Source organism: Tauraco erythrolophus, chromosome 9 (assembly GCF_009769465.1).
Source record: "Tauraco erythrolophus isolate bTauEry1 chromosome 9, bTauEry1.pri, whole genome shotgun sequence".
In the NCBI taxonomy this organism is placed as follows: Eukaryota; Metazoa; Chordata; class Aves; order Musophagiformes; family Musophagidae; genus Tauraco; species Tauraco erythrolophus.
The window spans coordinates 38365191-38380895 of record NC_141473.1 but is presented as its reverse complement, the minus strand read 5'-3'; the positions used below and the strand labels follow the sequence as shown (position 1 = coordinate 38380895).

The 15705-nt window shown below is 53.8% G+C and overlaps 2 protein-coding genes across 3 annotated transcripts in view; one reads left to right on the top strand and one right to left on the bottom strand.

The window, feature by feature from the left end:
• Window positions 1-4302: 4302 nt before the first annotated feature.
• On the bottom strand, window positions 4303-10609 carry ANAPC16 (anaphase promoting complex subunit 16). The gene is made up of 4 exons (XM_086616493.1): window positions 10554-10609; window positions 8681-8838; window positions 6461-6535; window positions 4303-4628 (listed from the first exon to the last, which is right to left on the bottom strand). The coding sequence occupies exons 1-4, from the start codon at window positions 10607-10609 to the stop codon at window positions 4513-4515; spliced, it is 405 nt and encodes a 134-aa protein (XP_086472619.1). The 3' UTR covers window positions 4303-4512.
• Window positions 10404-15705, top strand: part of ASCC1 (activating signal cointegrator 1 complex subunit 1) — a 40635-nt gene continuing 35333 nt past the window's right edge. The window contains exons 1-4 of one of the 2 annotated variants that reach the window (XM_086616491.1): window positions 10404-10436; window positions 11852-11973; window positions 13478-13577; window positions 14520-14617. In XM_086616491.1, the coding sequence (XP_086472617.1) occupies window positions 11865-11973; window positions 13478-13577; window positions 14520-14617 (307 nt within the window). In that variant the 5' untranslated portion in view covers window positions 10404-10436; window positions 11852-11864. Of the gene's footprint in view, window positions 10437-11851; window positions 11974-13477; window positions 13578-14519; window positions 14618-15705 lie in introns of those variants that run through there. The other variant, XM_086616492.1, reaches the window with a different exon arrangement.

Here is a 15705-nt window from a genome sequence, read left to right as displayed (position 1 = left end):
TATTTTTCTTTCTTTGCCATAACATCTCCTGGTAGGCAGGAGAGCGAGCAGCCTCTTCTGGTGTGATGGCAAGTTTGAAAGGAAATCGTCATTTTTTATCTCTGAAATAAAATAATCCTAATGTGATGCCACACAAGGGGAGACGTTGTGGGGCTTGTAGCTCGTTTTCCTTCCCCAAAGAGACCCCGACGCCAGCTGCTTTTCCGCAGCAGAGCCTCCAGAAATGGTTTGGGGCTAGAAAGCAAAGTTTTAACTACAGCATTAGTAATCCCAGTGCTTCCCTTCCCTGGGTACAGTTGCTGGCATAAACCCAGAGCGGTTTTTGTGGCCGAGCAGCGTCTTTCCCCCTGACCCACCAGCCTTTCTAGGGGGAGCAGGGAGGGGGGGTCAGGATGACGGATAAAACTTTCTGGACAGCATGTTCCCGGCTGGCTGAGCCCTCTGGGATGGCTCCCCCCCCCCCCGCCCCTTCCCATGATGAGATTTGCTCGATCGCTTTGATTTCCAGCCCAGCCGGCTTTGCAAAGGGTTAAGGGGGAGCTGACGGGGCGGGGGGGGCGGCGGGCGTTGGGGAGGGTCCTGGCTGGGCCCCTGCCTGTGCTGTGCTGAGCTCAGCAGTTTTGCTGAGCCGCAGGGAGAGGGGGCTGGGGAGGAGGAGGAGGAGAAGGAGGAGGAGGAGGAAGGGAGGAGATGCAGGGGGGGGCTCAGAGAGTGCTTCAGCGCACGTAGGGTGCAAACCGTGCCCCGCGTATGCTGGGGGGGGCAAATTCCTCTCCCCGTGGGGTGGCTGCCGCTGCCAGCGGCACAGTCCCCGTCCTCGCGTCAGTTCCCAGCGTCTCCGTGGCCCAAAAAGCTACTTTTAGGTAGATTTACGTGTTGTTTTTGGCATGCGATCGCCAGCCGGGCTTGGCACAGAGGCTGGTGTGATCCTCTGCGGCCAAACATCAGCGTGGGGAACATAGCGATGGGGCTGAGCCGAGGGGAGGCCGCGGGTTTGGGGTGTCCCTGAAGCGCCTGCAGTGTGGGTGTCCTTCGCACCCTCTCCCACCCCGTCCTCACTCACCAGCTGCCCAGTCGTGGCAGGGGGCGATGGGCATGCCAGGGGTGACCCCGCGCATCCTCCACCACCGCCCCGAGCCCGTGGCCGGCTCCCGCAGGTGAGCCGAAGGCTGCGGGCTGGGTGGGATGCCGCGGCAGGTCCCGGCGTGCTGCCGGCCAGGCAGGTCTCCACCGCAGCCAAACCTTTCGGGCCCGTCTCTCGCCCCCCCGGGACAAGCAGCTGCAGGCAGGCTGCCTGCCCGCGACGTGCGGGACTCGGGTGGAGAAACAAGGAATGTGCATCCAAGGAGGACGGATGGTGGATGGGTTTTGGCAGCTGAGATGCCGAGTGCCGGGCCAGCACCGTTCACAGGGTGGGGATGTGAAATTCATCTCCCCTTTTGCCCCGTCCCAGGCAAAAACAGGGAGCTGGTGGTTTTGGGGGTGCTGCCCCCCACTCCCGCAGCCGCGGCGTGGGGAGAGGCCCTTCCCGGGCGGGTGTTTCGGCAGGGTGGCACGGCGAGCGCGTGCCTTGGCGCCCATCCCCGGCGCTGGGGCCACGGCCAGCAGCGCGGAGAGCCGGGGAGGGGAGGCACGAGCGGGGCCTGCGCGCCGGTACATAACGTTCTGCTGCGAGCACCCACAGGAAAACCAACCACCAGCTCTGAACGGGACTCTTTGTTCAGCTGCTTTTTTTTTTTTTATTATGATTTTTTTTGTATTTTTCCTCCCCTCCTTGCAACTTTTGCTGGCAGCTGACGGGCTCCCTTCCCCCCCGCTGCACTGCTCCCAGCTGCAGCCTCCCAACAGCCCCCCAACAGCCCCCCAAGCTGCTCGCCAAGCCCCGGGTGATGCTGTAAGAGGGGCTGGTGGAGGGATTGGTGCTTTGAAACCCCCCCGAGGAGGAATAGTTACCGCCGGCTCTGCCCCACGGATCTGCAAAGCCGAAATAGGGCAGCTGGGAAGTTTCCAGCTGCCAGGGAAAACCTGCGTTGGGAGGAGGGGGAGCGCAGGGTTGGTTGGTTGGTTTTTTGTGTGTGTGTGTGTGTTTTACTGTGCAGCAATCCCGCCGGTTTTCGCCGCCTTTTACATAAAGTGTTTACTGAGCAGGAGGAGGGAACGGCCAACAACATGTTTTTGCATTTGTAGTACTGTACAGGGTGAACTTTTCACTTCCTCTCAATGGCTCGCGCACACGCGTCTATTTTGGTGCCGGGCACACATACAAACAAGCCATGTACGGCACGGAGCCGGCTCTTCCCCGCTCCTGGTGCCACCGAGAAACAGCTGGAAGGAACGAGAGGAGGGTGGAGGGGGGGCTGCCCCGAGGGAAATCTAAACCCCGCCGCGTTTGGGACCCTTCGGCATGCGCCAGGCTTGTGGGGAGATCTCCGGCAACGCTCGGGCCCTGCATCCCGTCAGCAGAGCCGGAGGCACCGACCCCCCGGCGTCCCCGGAGGGCTGGCGGAGTGGAAAAGTTTCACGCCAAGCAGTAAAAAGGAAAAGCTCTTTCTGCGCCCGATGACGGCGGCTGCAGCACGTAGTAGGGTTGACGAGTGGGTGGGAGCGGGAGCGAGCGGGGAGGGCTCGGGGCGCTGCTGCAGGGCTCCGTTCCCAAACCCCACAGTGTTGTCTCGATATGGAGGGGTATTTTTGGCAAGTTTGGCCAAGGTAAGTTTAGGTGGCTGCAGTAAGCAGGATTAAAAATAGGTGATTTAAACCAAACAAACAAGCTGAGGATTGACACGCTCCCTCCTTTTCCAAACAACCCCATCTGGGATGGAGCCCGAAGACCGAACACCCTCACGTTTGAAGCGATACTGGCCCAGGACCCGCTTACTGTGCAGGAGGCCCCTGCGGAGCAGGGGCTGGCAGCCCTCCAGGAGCGGGGAGGAGGTTTTCCGGGCCGTGCGGGGCGGGGGGGAGGAGGCGTGGGACGCGTCTCAGCTGAGCCGGAGCCTCACACGAGAACGCCCGGACACAGCTTCAGAAACCGTACAGTGAATTTCCACGGGTGGTGGGGAGCTGGAACCGGGGCTTCGCCTGCGGATTTGGGCTGGTTTTCGGGCAGTGCGTGGCTCTGGGTCACGAAAAGCTGACTCTGATCCTAGAACTAAGTTAGAAACAAATGCAGAACGTGTCTGCATCCTTTTCCCCCTTAGTCCTAGCTAACACAAATTGCTGGTGATCCAAGACAGGGATGGATTCAAATCCATCTGTTTCGATCCAGATGCGGCTGGGCTGAAATAGTGAGTAAAAATAAAATCATCTCATAAATAAAATGTTGAAAATGGAAGAATTAGGCATCTGGAGCAGTAAGTCATACGATTGCTTAAATACGGTGCTGAGCCTATGCCCTGCTGGCTAGCAAAAAACGCGGTGTGGAGCAGAAAATCCATGGAAAACTAACATGTTGAAATGGTTATGGCAGCAAATGGAAATGCAGCTCCCCTCAAGAACTGAAGCGCAGTACCAACGAAAAACAAGACGATTAAAATGGACAGATTTAAATAAGGGTTTTTTGCTGGCAGAGTTAAACCAGGATTAAAATCTGATTTACATCAAGCCACTGTTAAGCGTAAAGCAAGTGTGGTTTGGTTCCTCTCCGAGGGTTTTTTTTTTTAAACTGAACTGAAGTTGACCATCGTAGCAGCCGAGCCACCTCTGAGCTTCATGAAATCTGTTACCTCCTGAACAGCTGATTGTTTCTTTCATCAGACCCTCCTGGCACCCAGCTTTGAAAAGATAAACGGTTTCAAAGACAGAATTATTTTATTATCACAGAGCAATCCGATACACAATAACGAGAAAAAAGAGTTTCAGGGTATTAAAGATAGAGCTTCCAGCATTAGAGAGCAGCATCCTACGGGCACTCGCTGTGCAGACACAAGAGGAAAGAGCGATGGAGAGAAAAGAGCTTTGGCAATACACCGGGTACCTCTGGGGAAAGCATCACCGCTCGCCCCCTCCCAGCGAACCCGGGGCGGCTCTTGCCCAGTTCACCCCCCAAAACCAGTGGCTAGCACTGAAGAGCGCTCCTGGCAGGGCGTCGTGCCTCTGCTCTGCAGAGGCCCAGCTCGAGCGGCGAAGGTGCAGGCTTCCCAGCCCGCGGATCCCCCGACCCTTCGTCGGCCACAAGGCCAGACTGAGTTACTGGGTTGCCTCCCCCACCACCACACCAAGTCTTCCCTCCTCTGTAAACAATAAGGTGATTCTCCAAGTTCTGTAAAACTGATCCTACCATCTAAGTTACAGAAACCTGCAGCGCGGCAGGTGACTTAAAGAATCCTGTCGTTTCCATTTACTGGCAGCTTTATGAGGGATCCCTGCTCTCAATTTAAAAAAAAAAAACAAAACCCAAAAGCCCAGTCCTGCCGATGCAGCTGTCAGCGTCCTGATAAACGGGGGTGTGTTTTGAAGCCAGGCCAGAGAATGTTTTTCTTCTTCTCCCTGACAGCAGCAATCCAGACACGTTCAGCCCGAGGAGGGAGTGAATCCCAGGAGCTGCTCTATTGGCTTGTACCTCCACTCATCTGCCTCCAGCTCTTCCACCAGACCGGCTAGTTTTTCCATCCGTGCGACTTGTTGATCTGCGAGAAGTTCAAAGGTAACTGCGGTTTGCAATGACAGCGCAATTAAACCTTTCAATTAGATGCAAATTCCCAGCTGTCAGTGGGGAACAGCGTGGAATAAAACCCACCCAGCCGATCCGAACGCGAACCCACTCTACGCGACGCCCTGTGCGGACGGCGAGACCTCGCCAGATCACAGGAGAAGGCAGGGACAGGCTTTCCTGCCTCCTGTTTATACCCATCCCTGCCCGTGCCGTGTAAATTCAAGTCCTAACAGGGAAACACAAGGCCAATTAGCGTACGGGGGTGAAAACGGGATGAAGGTCGTTTCTTTAGCGTAAATATTTATCGCGCAGAAGAACAGGGAAGTTCAGAGGGAGCTTGTTCAGCCCACGGTGGAGCCAGGCACAGTGCAAAGAACTCCTCATTCTAATGAAGGTCCTTGGAGGAGGACCTGGGCGACCGCAGCAGAAAGGCTCTGCGATCAGAGCGTGCTGACGACACCCAGGTCCGCCAACAGAGACGAGCTGCCCGCCTGGGGATCCCCAGGACAGCTCGTTCCTCTCAGCTTTATTTAAAATCAGTCGTGCACGGGGCACGCAGGCTCCGTTTTCAAGAGAGATGGGAACAGCCCTCCTTCTCTTGGCTCTGCTCAAAGTTTAACAGCGCAGAGGCCTCTTGGAAAAGCGGCCCGGCACGAACCGACTTAGGTAGCGAGAGGCGTAACACAAAACGCGCGCCATTTATGCTGGCTGCAGCAGTGGGTGCTTTTAAGAGGGACTGTTGTCACTCCACCTCCTGCAACCCAGTGCTTTTGGGAGCTGTCGAACAAACTAGCAAAAAAATGATGACCTCAATCTTTTTTTTAAGCCTTTCCCTTTTCTTACAGAGAGGCAACCGGTGCTCCACAAACCAGTTTCAAAGGCTGGTGCTGATCAGGGTGCCAGTCTGCGCAGCAGCCCCTGGGAGCTACAGCCTCAGCAGCAGGGAGCTGTACAAGCGATGGCTCTGAAGTTCAGCTTGGCTTTTCGGCTCAGGAATACAGGATCACAGCCCTGCAAGCTGCTGCACGCCCCCAGACCTCCTCCTGGCAACCCTCGCCGGCGGAGGACAGGAAACCTCCACGGTCTGAGACAACACGTGGAAGTACCCGTTCTAGCTGACGAGAGGTGGGGACCAGAAAGGATGTAACCCTTGAGCGGCAGACACGGTCTGCTGCTGAGCTCTGCCCAACGTCTTGGGAACGCAAGCCGCCGCGCAGTCAAGCCCATCGTTCAGTTCCAGGCACCTGGGCGGCAGGTGAAGGCCCCAGGAGGGAAGCCGAAGTTCAAACAAGACTTGTTTCTTGGGGAGGTACGGAGCGGAGTCAGCCCCATCACACCACATCAGGCACCTGCACGTCCGTTCCCCGAGCACCTCTGGAAACCTCGCTTGACCCTGCCGGTGTCACCAGGGCTCAGCAGAGAAATGAAGGTGGAATCCAGTGCCTCTTTGCCCGAGGCCGAAGAGACAGTCAGCGCTGGGCCAAGATCAGAGCGTGGGCGTTTCCTGCCCATAACCTCCTCTTCTGGCCTCACCTCTCGCGAAGGCAGCGCGGCACACAGCGATGGAAAAACAAGCTTCGGAAGGCACGGCCTGTTCCCACCCAGGCTGTGTGGGTTCCCTTCGCTTTGCATCGGGCTTGCAAAAGCACTCGACGATGGTCTGACTTAGCATTAATTCGCCAACTTGAAAGGCTATCCTGCTTTTTTGTGGTCGGCACCCGAGAACATGTCAGCCTTTTCTCCGCGCTCCCCTGCCAGCCTTCCCGACCAGCACGCAGCTAAAAGAGACGGCGCTTCGGTGCTTACCGTGTTTCACTTGCTTTAACGTCGACGCAACCTGGTAGCTGAAGACAGACTCGCAGAGGAATCTTTCGGAGCCATCTGCAAACAGAAACAGAGAGGTGGTTTCATCTCAGAGTTTTAAGACTGAGCAGCCTTAACCGAGCGCCTTCTATTTTACGTTCAAGGTATGGGTTTCCCCACTTGCCTCATTCCGACACTTTCACCCGTGCCGAGCGCGCAGCACTCCAGTTTCTTTGACCGGCCCTACGGTCAAATCCTGTGCGGGCCTTGGCTGGCTCCCAGTGCCACCGGGGAACGGCTGTTCCACCTGGGAGATGTCCCAGCTGGTATTCTGTTACGTCCCCTCTGTCAAGCAGTTCTAGTCCATTTTAAATAGAAGGTAAGCTAAGGAGACGCCAGCTAGTATTACAGCAGTCTCCGATTCCCTCGGAGCTCAGATGCTTGTGTCCTTAGGATGCTTTGTGACTTCCCACCGGCTTAGACCATAACCCTGCATTAAAGGACGTCAAATAACGTGGATCTTGCCATCTAAGTCAGTAATTGATCACACAATTGTCTTAGAAATAAAGCAATCTGGAATACAGAGCTCACTGTATGCCAAGTACCGACACATTTCACTACTTCCTTCTAAAAAAGGCCCCCAAAACCTAAGTGTTTGTTTAAAAACAAGCGAGGGAGTTAAAGCAACAATAAAAATCAGTCAGTTAGTGGGGATTTTGGAAGGGGAAACTGCTACCCCACTACTACCTGCCTGACGAAAGAACGGGTGTATCACCTTTTCTCTCAGAAATTAAGAAGTTAACTTAAAGCTTCCTGCAACAGGGTGAGTGTTCAGTTGTTGCTGCCACCCAGAGCAGACGAACTGCCGGGTTACTGGTAAACAGGTCAGCCCAAAGGAAAATGAAGTACAAGCTCTGTGCCGTAAAAACGAGGAAGAGAAGCAATTCCAAAGACTAAGGGTAGTAACAGGGCCCTGGAAAATCTAATCTGAAGCTGAGCCCCAGGTGAGAGGGAAGAGTCGGAGTTTTGCCATGCTCAGAGCATCCTCTGGCAAGCTCCTGAAATGCTGTGGTGGTGCTGCACCATGCTATTCCAAACATGCCCTTCCCTCTCCTCCGACTCCCCAGCCCGGCCATCCTGCCCGAGTGGCTGTTGGAAAGACCAGCTGCCTGTCTATTTGGTAACATGAAGTGCTTCATTATTTTAATTTGTTTTGAGGGCTCGTTAAGCTCTATGAGCAAGCCTTTAGTCATAATTACTTCAATAGACTGGCATATGGGCTCTAATGTGTAATAAAAACAGTCCTTAAACGATGCAGCCATCAGTTCCCAGCTGCCCTGCGCTGCCGTGTTCGTCCCCACCGGAACGCGGTCGCTTGTGAGCCGCAGGGCCACCCCACGGAACTTCAGGCTCACGCAGTCAAGTGGGTGGCGTGGTGACACGGGAAGTTCAAGAGGAGCAGACAGACAGACTGACCTTGGCTTAACCCTGTCATCCGGAGGACCTGCCCTTCCTCCCTCACCCAGAGGAGGGGCAGGGACGTGCAGCTGCAGTGTGCCTGGGTCCTCCTTCAGGCACCCCTGACGAAGCGGGCAGCAGGGCTCGGGCACCCAAAAGCAAGATGCCGTGCTGGATCAGAGCCCTGACGTTTTCCAGGTGGCCCTGGACAAAAGTGAGCCCATAAGGGGAACGTGCTCAGCCTCAAAGTGTTAAAGGAGAGGTCTAGTCCTTGTTTATCCTCTCGCAGACCTCTGCAGCGAGGTTTTAACTTGGGTCGAGGGCAAAACCAAGCCTTATGTTTCCTGGCTAGCAGGGATCCAAGCTGCCTCATGGACTAGCACAGTCAAATCCAACCCCAGAATGTGTTTTGCCAAGAAAAATACTCCTGCCTCAGCTATCTTTACAATTATTCCTGCCTGACATCAAAGGATTAGCTAACAATGAGCAATTAACACTGTCATGTTCCCTTTCAGGTAGATCGCTTCCTGGTCTGAAGTGTTGTCATGAAGCTAAAAAACAGGTGACTGCCAGAAAAATCACTTCCTCATGAACAACTGGTGGGAGAGCCGGGGCTGCTCGGGACCTACCCGGGCCCTGGTGCTTCCTTCCTCCCTCCAGCTTTGCCAGTTAAGTCCAAAAGGCAGCGGGGTGCCAAGCTCGGCAACTCCCTTGCAGGGCTGCCTGCAAGAAGGAGCAGGGAAGGAGAAGGGTAGGAGCAATCACCTTCCAGCATCTCCCCGGCTCCTTTGGGGTAAGTGAAGAGGGCTTTTCGGGGTGGTGCCAGGTCCGAAACGCTGAACCCTGATCCTGTTACAGAGCTGCCGCTGACTCCACCAGCTGAAGAGGATGAGGAAGAGGCTGCCATTTCACCCCGTCCCAGCCTGAAAGAACAAAAAGGGAGCAAAGCGAGGTTAGGAAGGGCGTCTCGGAGTTTCCCGGGGCACCAAGCCAGCGACCGCACGCGTATCTGACAGCGGATGAAGGCGGCAAGGTCCAGGAAGAGCCAGTGAGCACAGCTTTGGGCTGCTGCCCCCGCACTGGGGCTCCGCAGCCTCCAACAGCTGGTGGTTCACGGATGCCCTGCACCCACTGCCCGTGCCCGCTGCAGGGACAGCTGCAATTAGCTGTCGCGCCACGTGGTGGCACCCAGAAACTGAAGGTAACCCACGCCCTGACCCCCGAAAAAGGGGAAATGGGAATTCAGCGGGATGAGTGGAGCGTGCGTAAAAATAACCTGGCACAGGTCGCTGGCCTGAATTCACTGGCCTTCAGCTGCCTGGCGCTCTTCCTGCTCCCCAGGGTCATAAAAAGACTGTTGGGTGGGATTTTTTTCCTCCTTTTTTTGCCTTGTTTCCAGGAGCACAAACACAGAAAAAAGTCCTGCTGCCTCATAAGACCTGGAAGCCCGCAGGACTGCCAGTTCCAGCGCCGCATCCTGCACGAAGCCACGCCACGCCGAACGCGCAGCAGCTGCTCTCTGCGTCGCTCCAGGCGCGCTTTTGCTTTTAAAACGCTGCTTTTGACCTAAAGCAGCGAGGGCTGAGCATCCGCCTGCCTGAGCAGCACGCCGCCGCTCGCCTCCTTTCCTCAGCCTTGTTTTTTAAGAGGTATCGGCTGTGCATTTGTCATGATGGAGCCCTTGAAACCTGTCCGATAGTAAAAAAGCTGTCACTTCCTTTGCTACTCCTCCAAACCACTCCTAAGCATTTCCCAATTATCCTTTATTATCAAATAATTTCCCAATTATTTGAGCAACCTGGTGTAGCGGAAGGTGTCCCTGCCCATGGCAGGGGGGTTGGAACTAGATGATCTTTGAGGTCCCTTCCAACCCAAACCATTCTGTGATGATTCTGTGATGATTCCGTGATCCTGCCCATTTAGGACATTTGTTTTATCCTATTTGCTACGTTCCGCAGACTCTTTAGGCGCCTTCGGAAAGCACTCATGGCTTTCTGAAAGGCTGTCACAACCGGGAATTGCGTGTTCGCTCACAGATAAGCTCCAGGCTGTTTCATTCACTGCGTGTGACACAACACAGCGCAGCAGCTCCAGCAGGCTGGGGGCTTACGGGCTGCAAAGGAGAACGCCTGGATAAACGAAACCTTGAAAACGGCTACGATACATCCAGCAACGCCTTCCTCAGGGAACCGGGGCAAGCCCGGCTCCCTGAGGGAGCTGGAACAACCGTCCGCGCTGAAAGGAGGCTGAGGGGAACGCAAAGGAGGGGGACAGCAGCCCAGGACGCCGCCCGCACCGCCATCACCTCAGCTCGGCGGCGCCCGCCATCTTGTGAGGAGGGGGCAGCAGGGGCCGGCGCCTCCTGCACTGCGCATGCGCGGCGGCGCCTCCTGCGCACGCTCCCGCTGAAGGGCGCAGTAGCCTCGGCAGCGCCACCGCGCATGCGCCTCTCAGCTCACGCCCCCTCCCCGCCTTCCCGCGCCACGGCCCCGCCCCGGCTGCCGTAGCGAGCCGCTTCCCGGTGAGTGAAGCCCCCGGCGCCACTCCTCTCCTCTCTTTCCCGTTCCGCCGAGCGCCGCTCTCCTCCCGGACCTCCCGCCTCCCGCTCCCGGGGCGCGGCGGCCCCTCCGAGCCTCACCCGGGCGCCCGGACGGCTTGGCGCAGGCGGCGCGCGTGGTCGCGCTCGCGGTGCATGCTGGGGCGGGCGGGCGGGCGGCCTCTGCCCGCTTCCGGCGGGGCGGGGGAGGCGGGAAGCGCCGTCTGCGGCGGGGGCGGCGTTTCCCGCTGCGCCTGAGGGGAAGGGCGCTACCCTTCCCAGCCTGCTGTCGCTCCGTGCGACACGTCCCGTCCGGGGTCAATTAATCCTCGGAGGCGAGCTCTGCCTTTTCTCCTGTCAAGTTCTGTCGCGGACAGGGAAAATGTTTCGGTGGAGGCTTTGTTTTCCAAGTGACAGAAATTCCTTTTTTCCAAGTGACAGAAATTCCTGTTTTCCAAACAAGGCAAACCGAGACCTCCACCGTGAGCAGTTTCAGCCAACATAGACATTTAAGTACTGAAGATAGAAAGTCCCTGACAGACGAGCGCCAGTTCTTTGGATCGCCTTGTTGCTTTTATGCCATTAAATGTAGTTAACTTTTAACACCATCCATTTTTTTTACACCGTAAAGAGTTTAACTCGACTCCCAGTGTTTCTGACATCGTTTGGAATAGCACAGGGCAGCGTAAGGACCGCGGCGCTCTGAGGTGGAGGGCAGGAGGTGTAACCGCTTACGCTGGCCAGTGCCAACCCCTCGGAGCGCTTTGTTTCCCTTCTCCAGTTGCCTCCCAAGCAGGTCCAGGGAACTGGGTTTGCTTTTGGAAGCCTCCTGAGGCCTTTGAGAAACTCAGTGAGGATGGCAGATATTTTGAGAGGGGCCAGTGTTGTAGGGGATTCCTTCAGGACACGAGGGTCTCTCTGTTCTGCAGCTATGGAAAATAAAGAGGTGAAACTGCTTGGAATGCTGAACGATGCCAAGATGGCACATTGAGGCTGCAGCGAGTTTTAGCTAAAACCTTTGAGTTTTAGGGAAAGTGGTGATCAGTTGCTGACCTCCGTGCAGGGGCAAAAAACCCGGTGCTTAGTTATGTATCTTGCAGTGCTTAAATTTCCTGTTTTTTTCTTGATGGCTTTACGAGCTGACAAAGAGCCTACTTGTAACTTCTTGTCAAATTAGTCTTTGATCAGCGACGTAAGGTTTGAGAAGGCACTGCTTTTCTGAAGTCTCTTGTACGTATGCATAGAAGGAGTTATTGCGCTTCTGGAGGTACAGACCTCGCTCTTTACTGCTGAGCCCCTGGGAGCTCCCCTGATGCCTCTTACAAATTGTCCACGAGGAAACCTCGGAATTGACCTTTCCTTGTCATCAGATAGCAAAGCTGTCTTTGTTTTTGCTTTAGGAGGAGGAGCAGGATGGATGTTCTGCGGCCCACCCTGATAAGGATTGGAGGGCGAGTATACAGGAAGAATCTCATTCAAGAGCAGGCCTGCCAGCACGAGGAGGAGGAGGATTTCTGTGCAGGTAAAGAGTGCTGTGTGAGGGGTGACCATGTCGCTGTCACGTCATGCTGGAGGTGAAACCATCAACACTGGGGACATAGGGAACTCTTGGTGTTTCTTGTGATGTTCTTATACGCTCAAGGACCTGCCCATGTGGTGGAGTGATGTGTTCAAGAGGGAGAAAAATGCTTTGCATTGATCCCTGATGATCCTGCTGACCAAAGAGTGGACGTAATCCTGATTATCCAATGTGGGTTTGGGTGACTGTGCTGTGGACTGTCAGTTTGCGTGCTGGCCGTGAAAGATCTCCAGGAAAAGGGGAAAACAAACGAGCTCCATAGATCAATTTTCCTCAGGCTCCTGAAGTGCTTTTCTTTTCCGTAGTGTGATTATTTGCAGACATGGCAGGAGTGGAAGCTGCTCGCTAAAGATCCTCTGTCCTTGCAATGTTTGTGCCTTAAAAAAATGGCCTATTACAACATGGCTTTTGTAAGGTGTTACCGATTTTGGGGCAAAATTCTTCCTGTTCTTGTGTATTTTACTTTATCTTTCTGCGTGCATGTTTGTTCTAGTTCTGTGTGAGTTGTGGGCACAGAAAAGCCCAGCTGTTATTTCTCAAATGGAAAGGGTTGTAGCCGTTGTGTCCTGTTTTTCCCTCCATCCTGCCTTCCAGTGGATTGAACAAAGCTTTAATAAGCTGGTTGCCACCCAGATTCTTCCCTGTATGTGTTGGAGAGGAGATAGAAACCGTGGTCTCCTCCTGAAAATCACTTTCAGGCCTAACAGGCACGACTCAACGGTCGACAAATAAAAGGGACATCTTTTTTTGTTAATATCCATCTTTTCAGATTGGATATTAGGAAAAAATTTTTTACCATGAGAGTTGTAGAACACTGGAACAGGTTGCCCAGAGAGGTAGTGGATGCTCCATCCCTGGAGATGTTCAAGGCCAGGTTGGACGAGGCCCTGAGCAACCTGATCTAGTTGGAGATATCCCTGTTCCTTGCAGGGGGCTTGGACTAGATGACCTTTGAAGGTCCCTTCCAGCCCTAACCATTCTATGATTCTATGATCTATTCCTCTGTGCCAAGGGAGTGAGAATTTCTCAGTTTTCCAAAACATTGTACCTGAACCCTTGAACCAAACCTGTCCTCGCCTTTTATTTGTGTTCTTCTGCGACTTTAAATTCCTGCTCGGGTCTCTGGTGGCTTTCACTCTGCCGGGAGAAGAGGCCATTCCCACTGGATACTTGCACAACTTCCAGCTGAGAGAAAACCTGGGCTATAACTACTGCTTTCCTACACCTCCCAACTCAGCAGATTTAGAAGCAGTCATTATCTTTTCTGGAGCTGCTAGTAAGGTGAAATAAACAGCAGTTAGCTGCAACAGAGAGGAGTCCGTTTCTTCCTTTATTTAACCTTGGGAGAAGGCGGCTGGGAGACTCCTGTCCTACATAAAGCTCTGCCTGACTTCACAGAGGTTGTGCAAGGTCTGTTGTTTTGTGGTTTTGTTTTTTTTTCTGGTAGGCCCCGGTGACTGCGCAGACGAACCCTGTGATGCCTTTGTGGTGGAAGAGACTGAGAAAGGCTTCCAGTGCAGAGTGGAGGTTCCCAGCCCGTTATACAAGTAAGCTTAGATGTTTCTGGTTTATTTAAGATGCAGCTGGGAAGAGATTGAGCACAGTTTGTTGTTTTTTGGTTTTTTTTTTGAGGTCAGAGCAAGCGCCGGCTCTCCGAAATGTATTCCGTTTTGTGGATGTGGGTTTTAGCATTTGGGAAATTGGCAATGCCTTTCTAGTGCAGTTGTGCCACGCTTGACTCCTAGCCTTCCCTGTGACAGAGACAGCAGGTGGTGCTTTCTTGCTGGCAGGAGAGTTTTTGAGCGTCTCTTCCCTTGAACATAAAAGGGAAAGGGAGGGTGGGAGAAGGGGAGGAAGAACTGGGGCGAGCAGCCTGGCAGGAGGAGTTTGTGAAAGCTTTGAGAGAAAGCGCACACGGCTGGAATTGACTGTTGACTCCAGTCTGGTATTTACTGGGAAGCCTGTAGTGTTCAAAGCTCTATCTAGTTATTTTTGACAGTTCTATTGGTTGAATAGTTTTACTGAAGCGTAGAGAAGGGGAAGGGTTCTGTTGTATATTTGGATGCCGGCAGATGACTAGGGTGAGCAAAGCAAAAAGCAGAAAAAGACCCCTTAGCTTTTTGTTGGAATGGGAAAAAGGGGTAACCCAGCTGATGAGTAAGCTGTGGCAGGATGTGCTGGGCAGAGCTGTCATGGATGACTGACTTATTTTAACTTAAGCCAGTCGTGAGCCACGGCTCAACATCATCCCGTGCTCCTGGGCTGGTTACACGCGGAGTCCGGGAGTAGCCTCTGTGCCTGGACCGGGTGCTGCCCATGGAGCTGAGCACATGCATCCCTCCAGCACAGAGATGCCCAGTCTGGGGAGATACCCAGTCTGACATGACCCAGCTGCCTGTGGCATGGTTGGTCTGCCGGCGGGACACACTGGATGGAGAGTGGCCCAGCGATGCTGCGTGAGTGACTCTCTTGCACTTTTGTGCCTCCAGGTACATCATTGGGAAGAAAGGGGAAACCAAGAAGAGGCTAGAAACAGAGACTCGAACCTCCATCAGCATTCCCAAGCCTGGAGTGGACGGAGAAATTGGTGAATTGCAGCCTTCCAGTACCTAAAGGGGGCCTACAGGAAAGCTGGAGAGGGACTTTTTGCAAGGGCATGTAGTGATAGGACAAGGGGCAATGGCTTTAAACTGAAAGAGGGGAGATTTCGATTAGATCTAAGGAAGAAATTTTTCACTCTGAGGATGGTGAGGCACTGGAACAGGTTGCCCAGAGAAGTTGTGGCTGCCCCATCCCTGGAAGTGTTCAAGGCCAGGTTGGATGAGGCTTTGAGCAACCTGGTGTAGTGGAGGGTGTCCCTGCCCATGGCAGGGGTGTTGGAACTAGATGATCTCTGAGGTCCCTTCCAACCCAAACCATTCTATGATTCTATGAGTTTAACGTGCACAAAATGGATGTTCTTTCATCGGCTCTTGCACAGACACGGTTTGAGGCAGGAGGGGTATAGGAGGTGTTTTTCCTTTAATTCCTGCTTCTGACATGGCACTGACTCACTTTATGGCCCTGGGAAAATCACTTCACTTTTCTCCTGAGTTCAGTTTTTCTGTCTATAAAACCTTGTAAAGCAGTGTAAGGGTTTTTTTCTGGGGGAAAAAAGTCTATTTTAAGCCTGTGAATAGTCTCACTGAAGTCACTTCTGGGCCTTGAATGACTGGCTTGAGAACTTTGGTCCTGAATGTGTTGGATTTGTTGTGTTTTGTTTTTAAAACAATACCATTTCCATTAAGAAGAAACTGTAATATAGATCAAGAAAAAGTTTCTGTGTTGTATATCCATGCATGAAAGAATCTTCAGCGTCTACTTTAATATAAGAAGTGGTTTGATGACGTTGCAGCTTTTCTGGTGGTGTCACTTGATCCTGATAGTGAGAGCTGACTTTCCTGTACCGTGTGTTCCTTCTCCTCACTTCCAGTGACTTAAAAAGAACGGAGGTGTTGCTTGTAAGGGCTAGCCTGTGCGAGTTTCTGCCTAAGTGGATGTCTGGAGGGTCCTTTCCGGACTCTCCGGTGGTAATCGGCGCGGTGTACAGTTAACGTTCATGGCAGAGCCGTGAGGAGTAAGCGACAGTGGGATCCAGCTGTTGTGCTGCACAGGAACGTGGCAGTACTTCTCAAG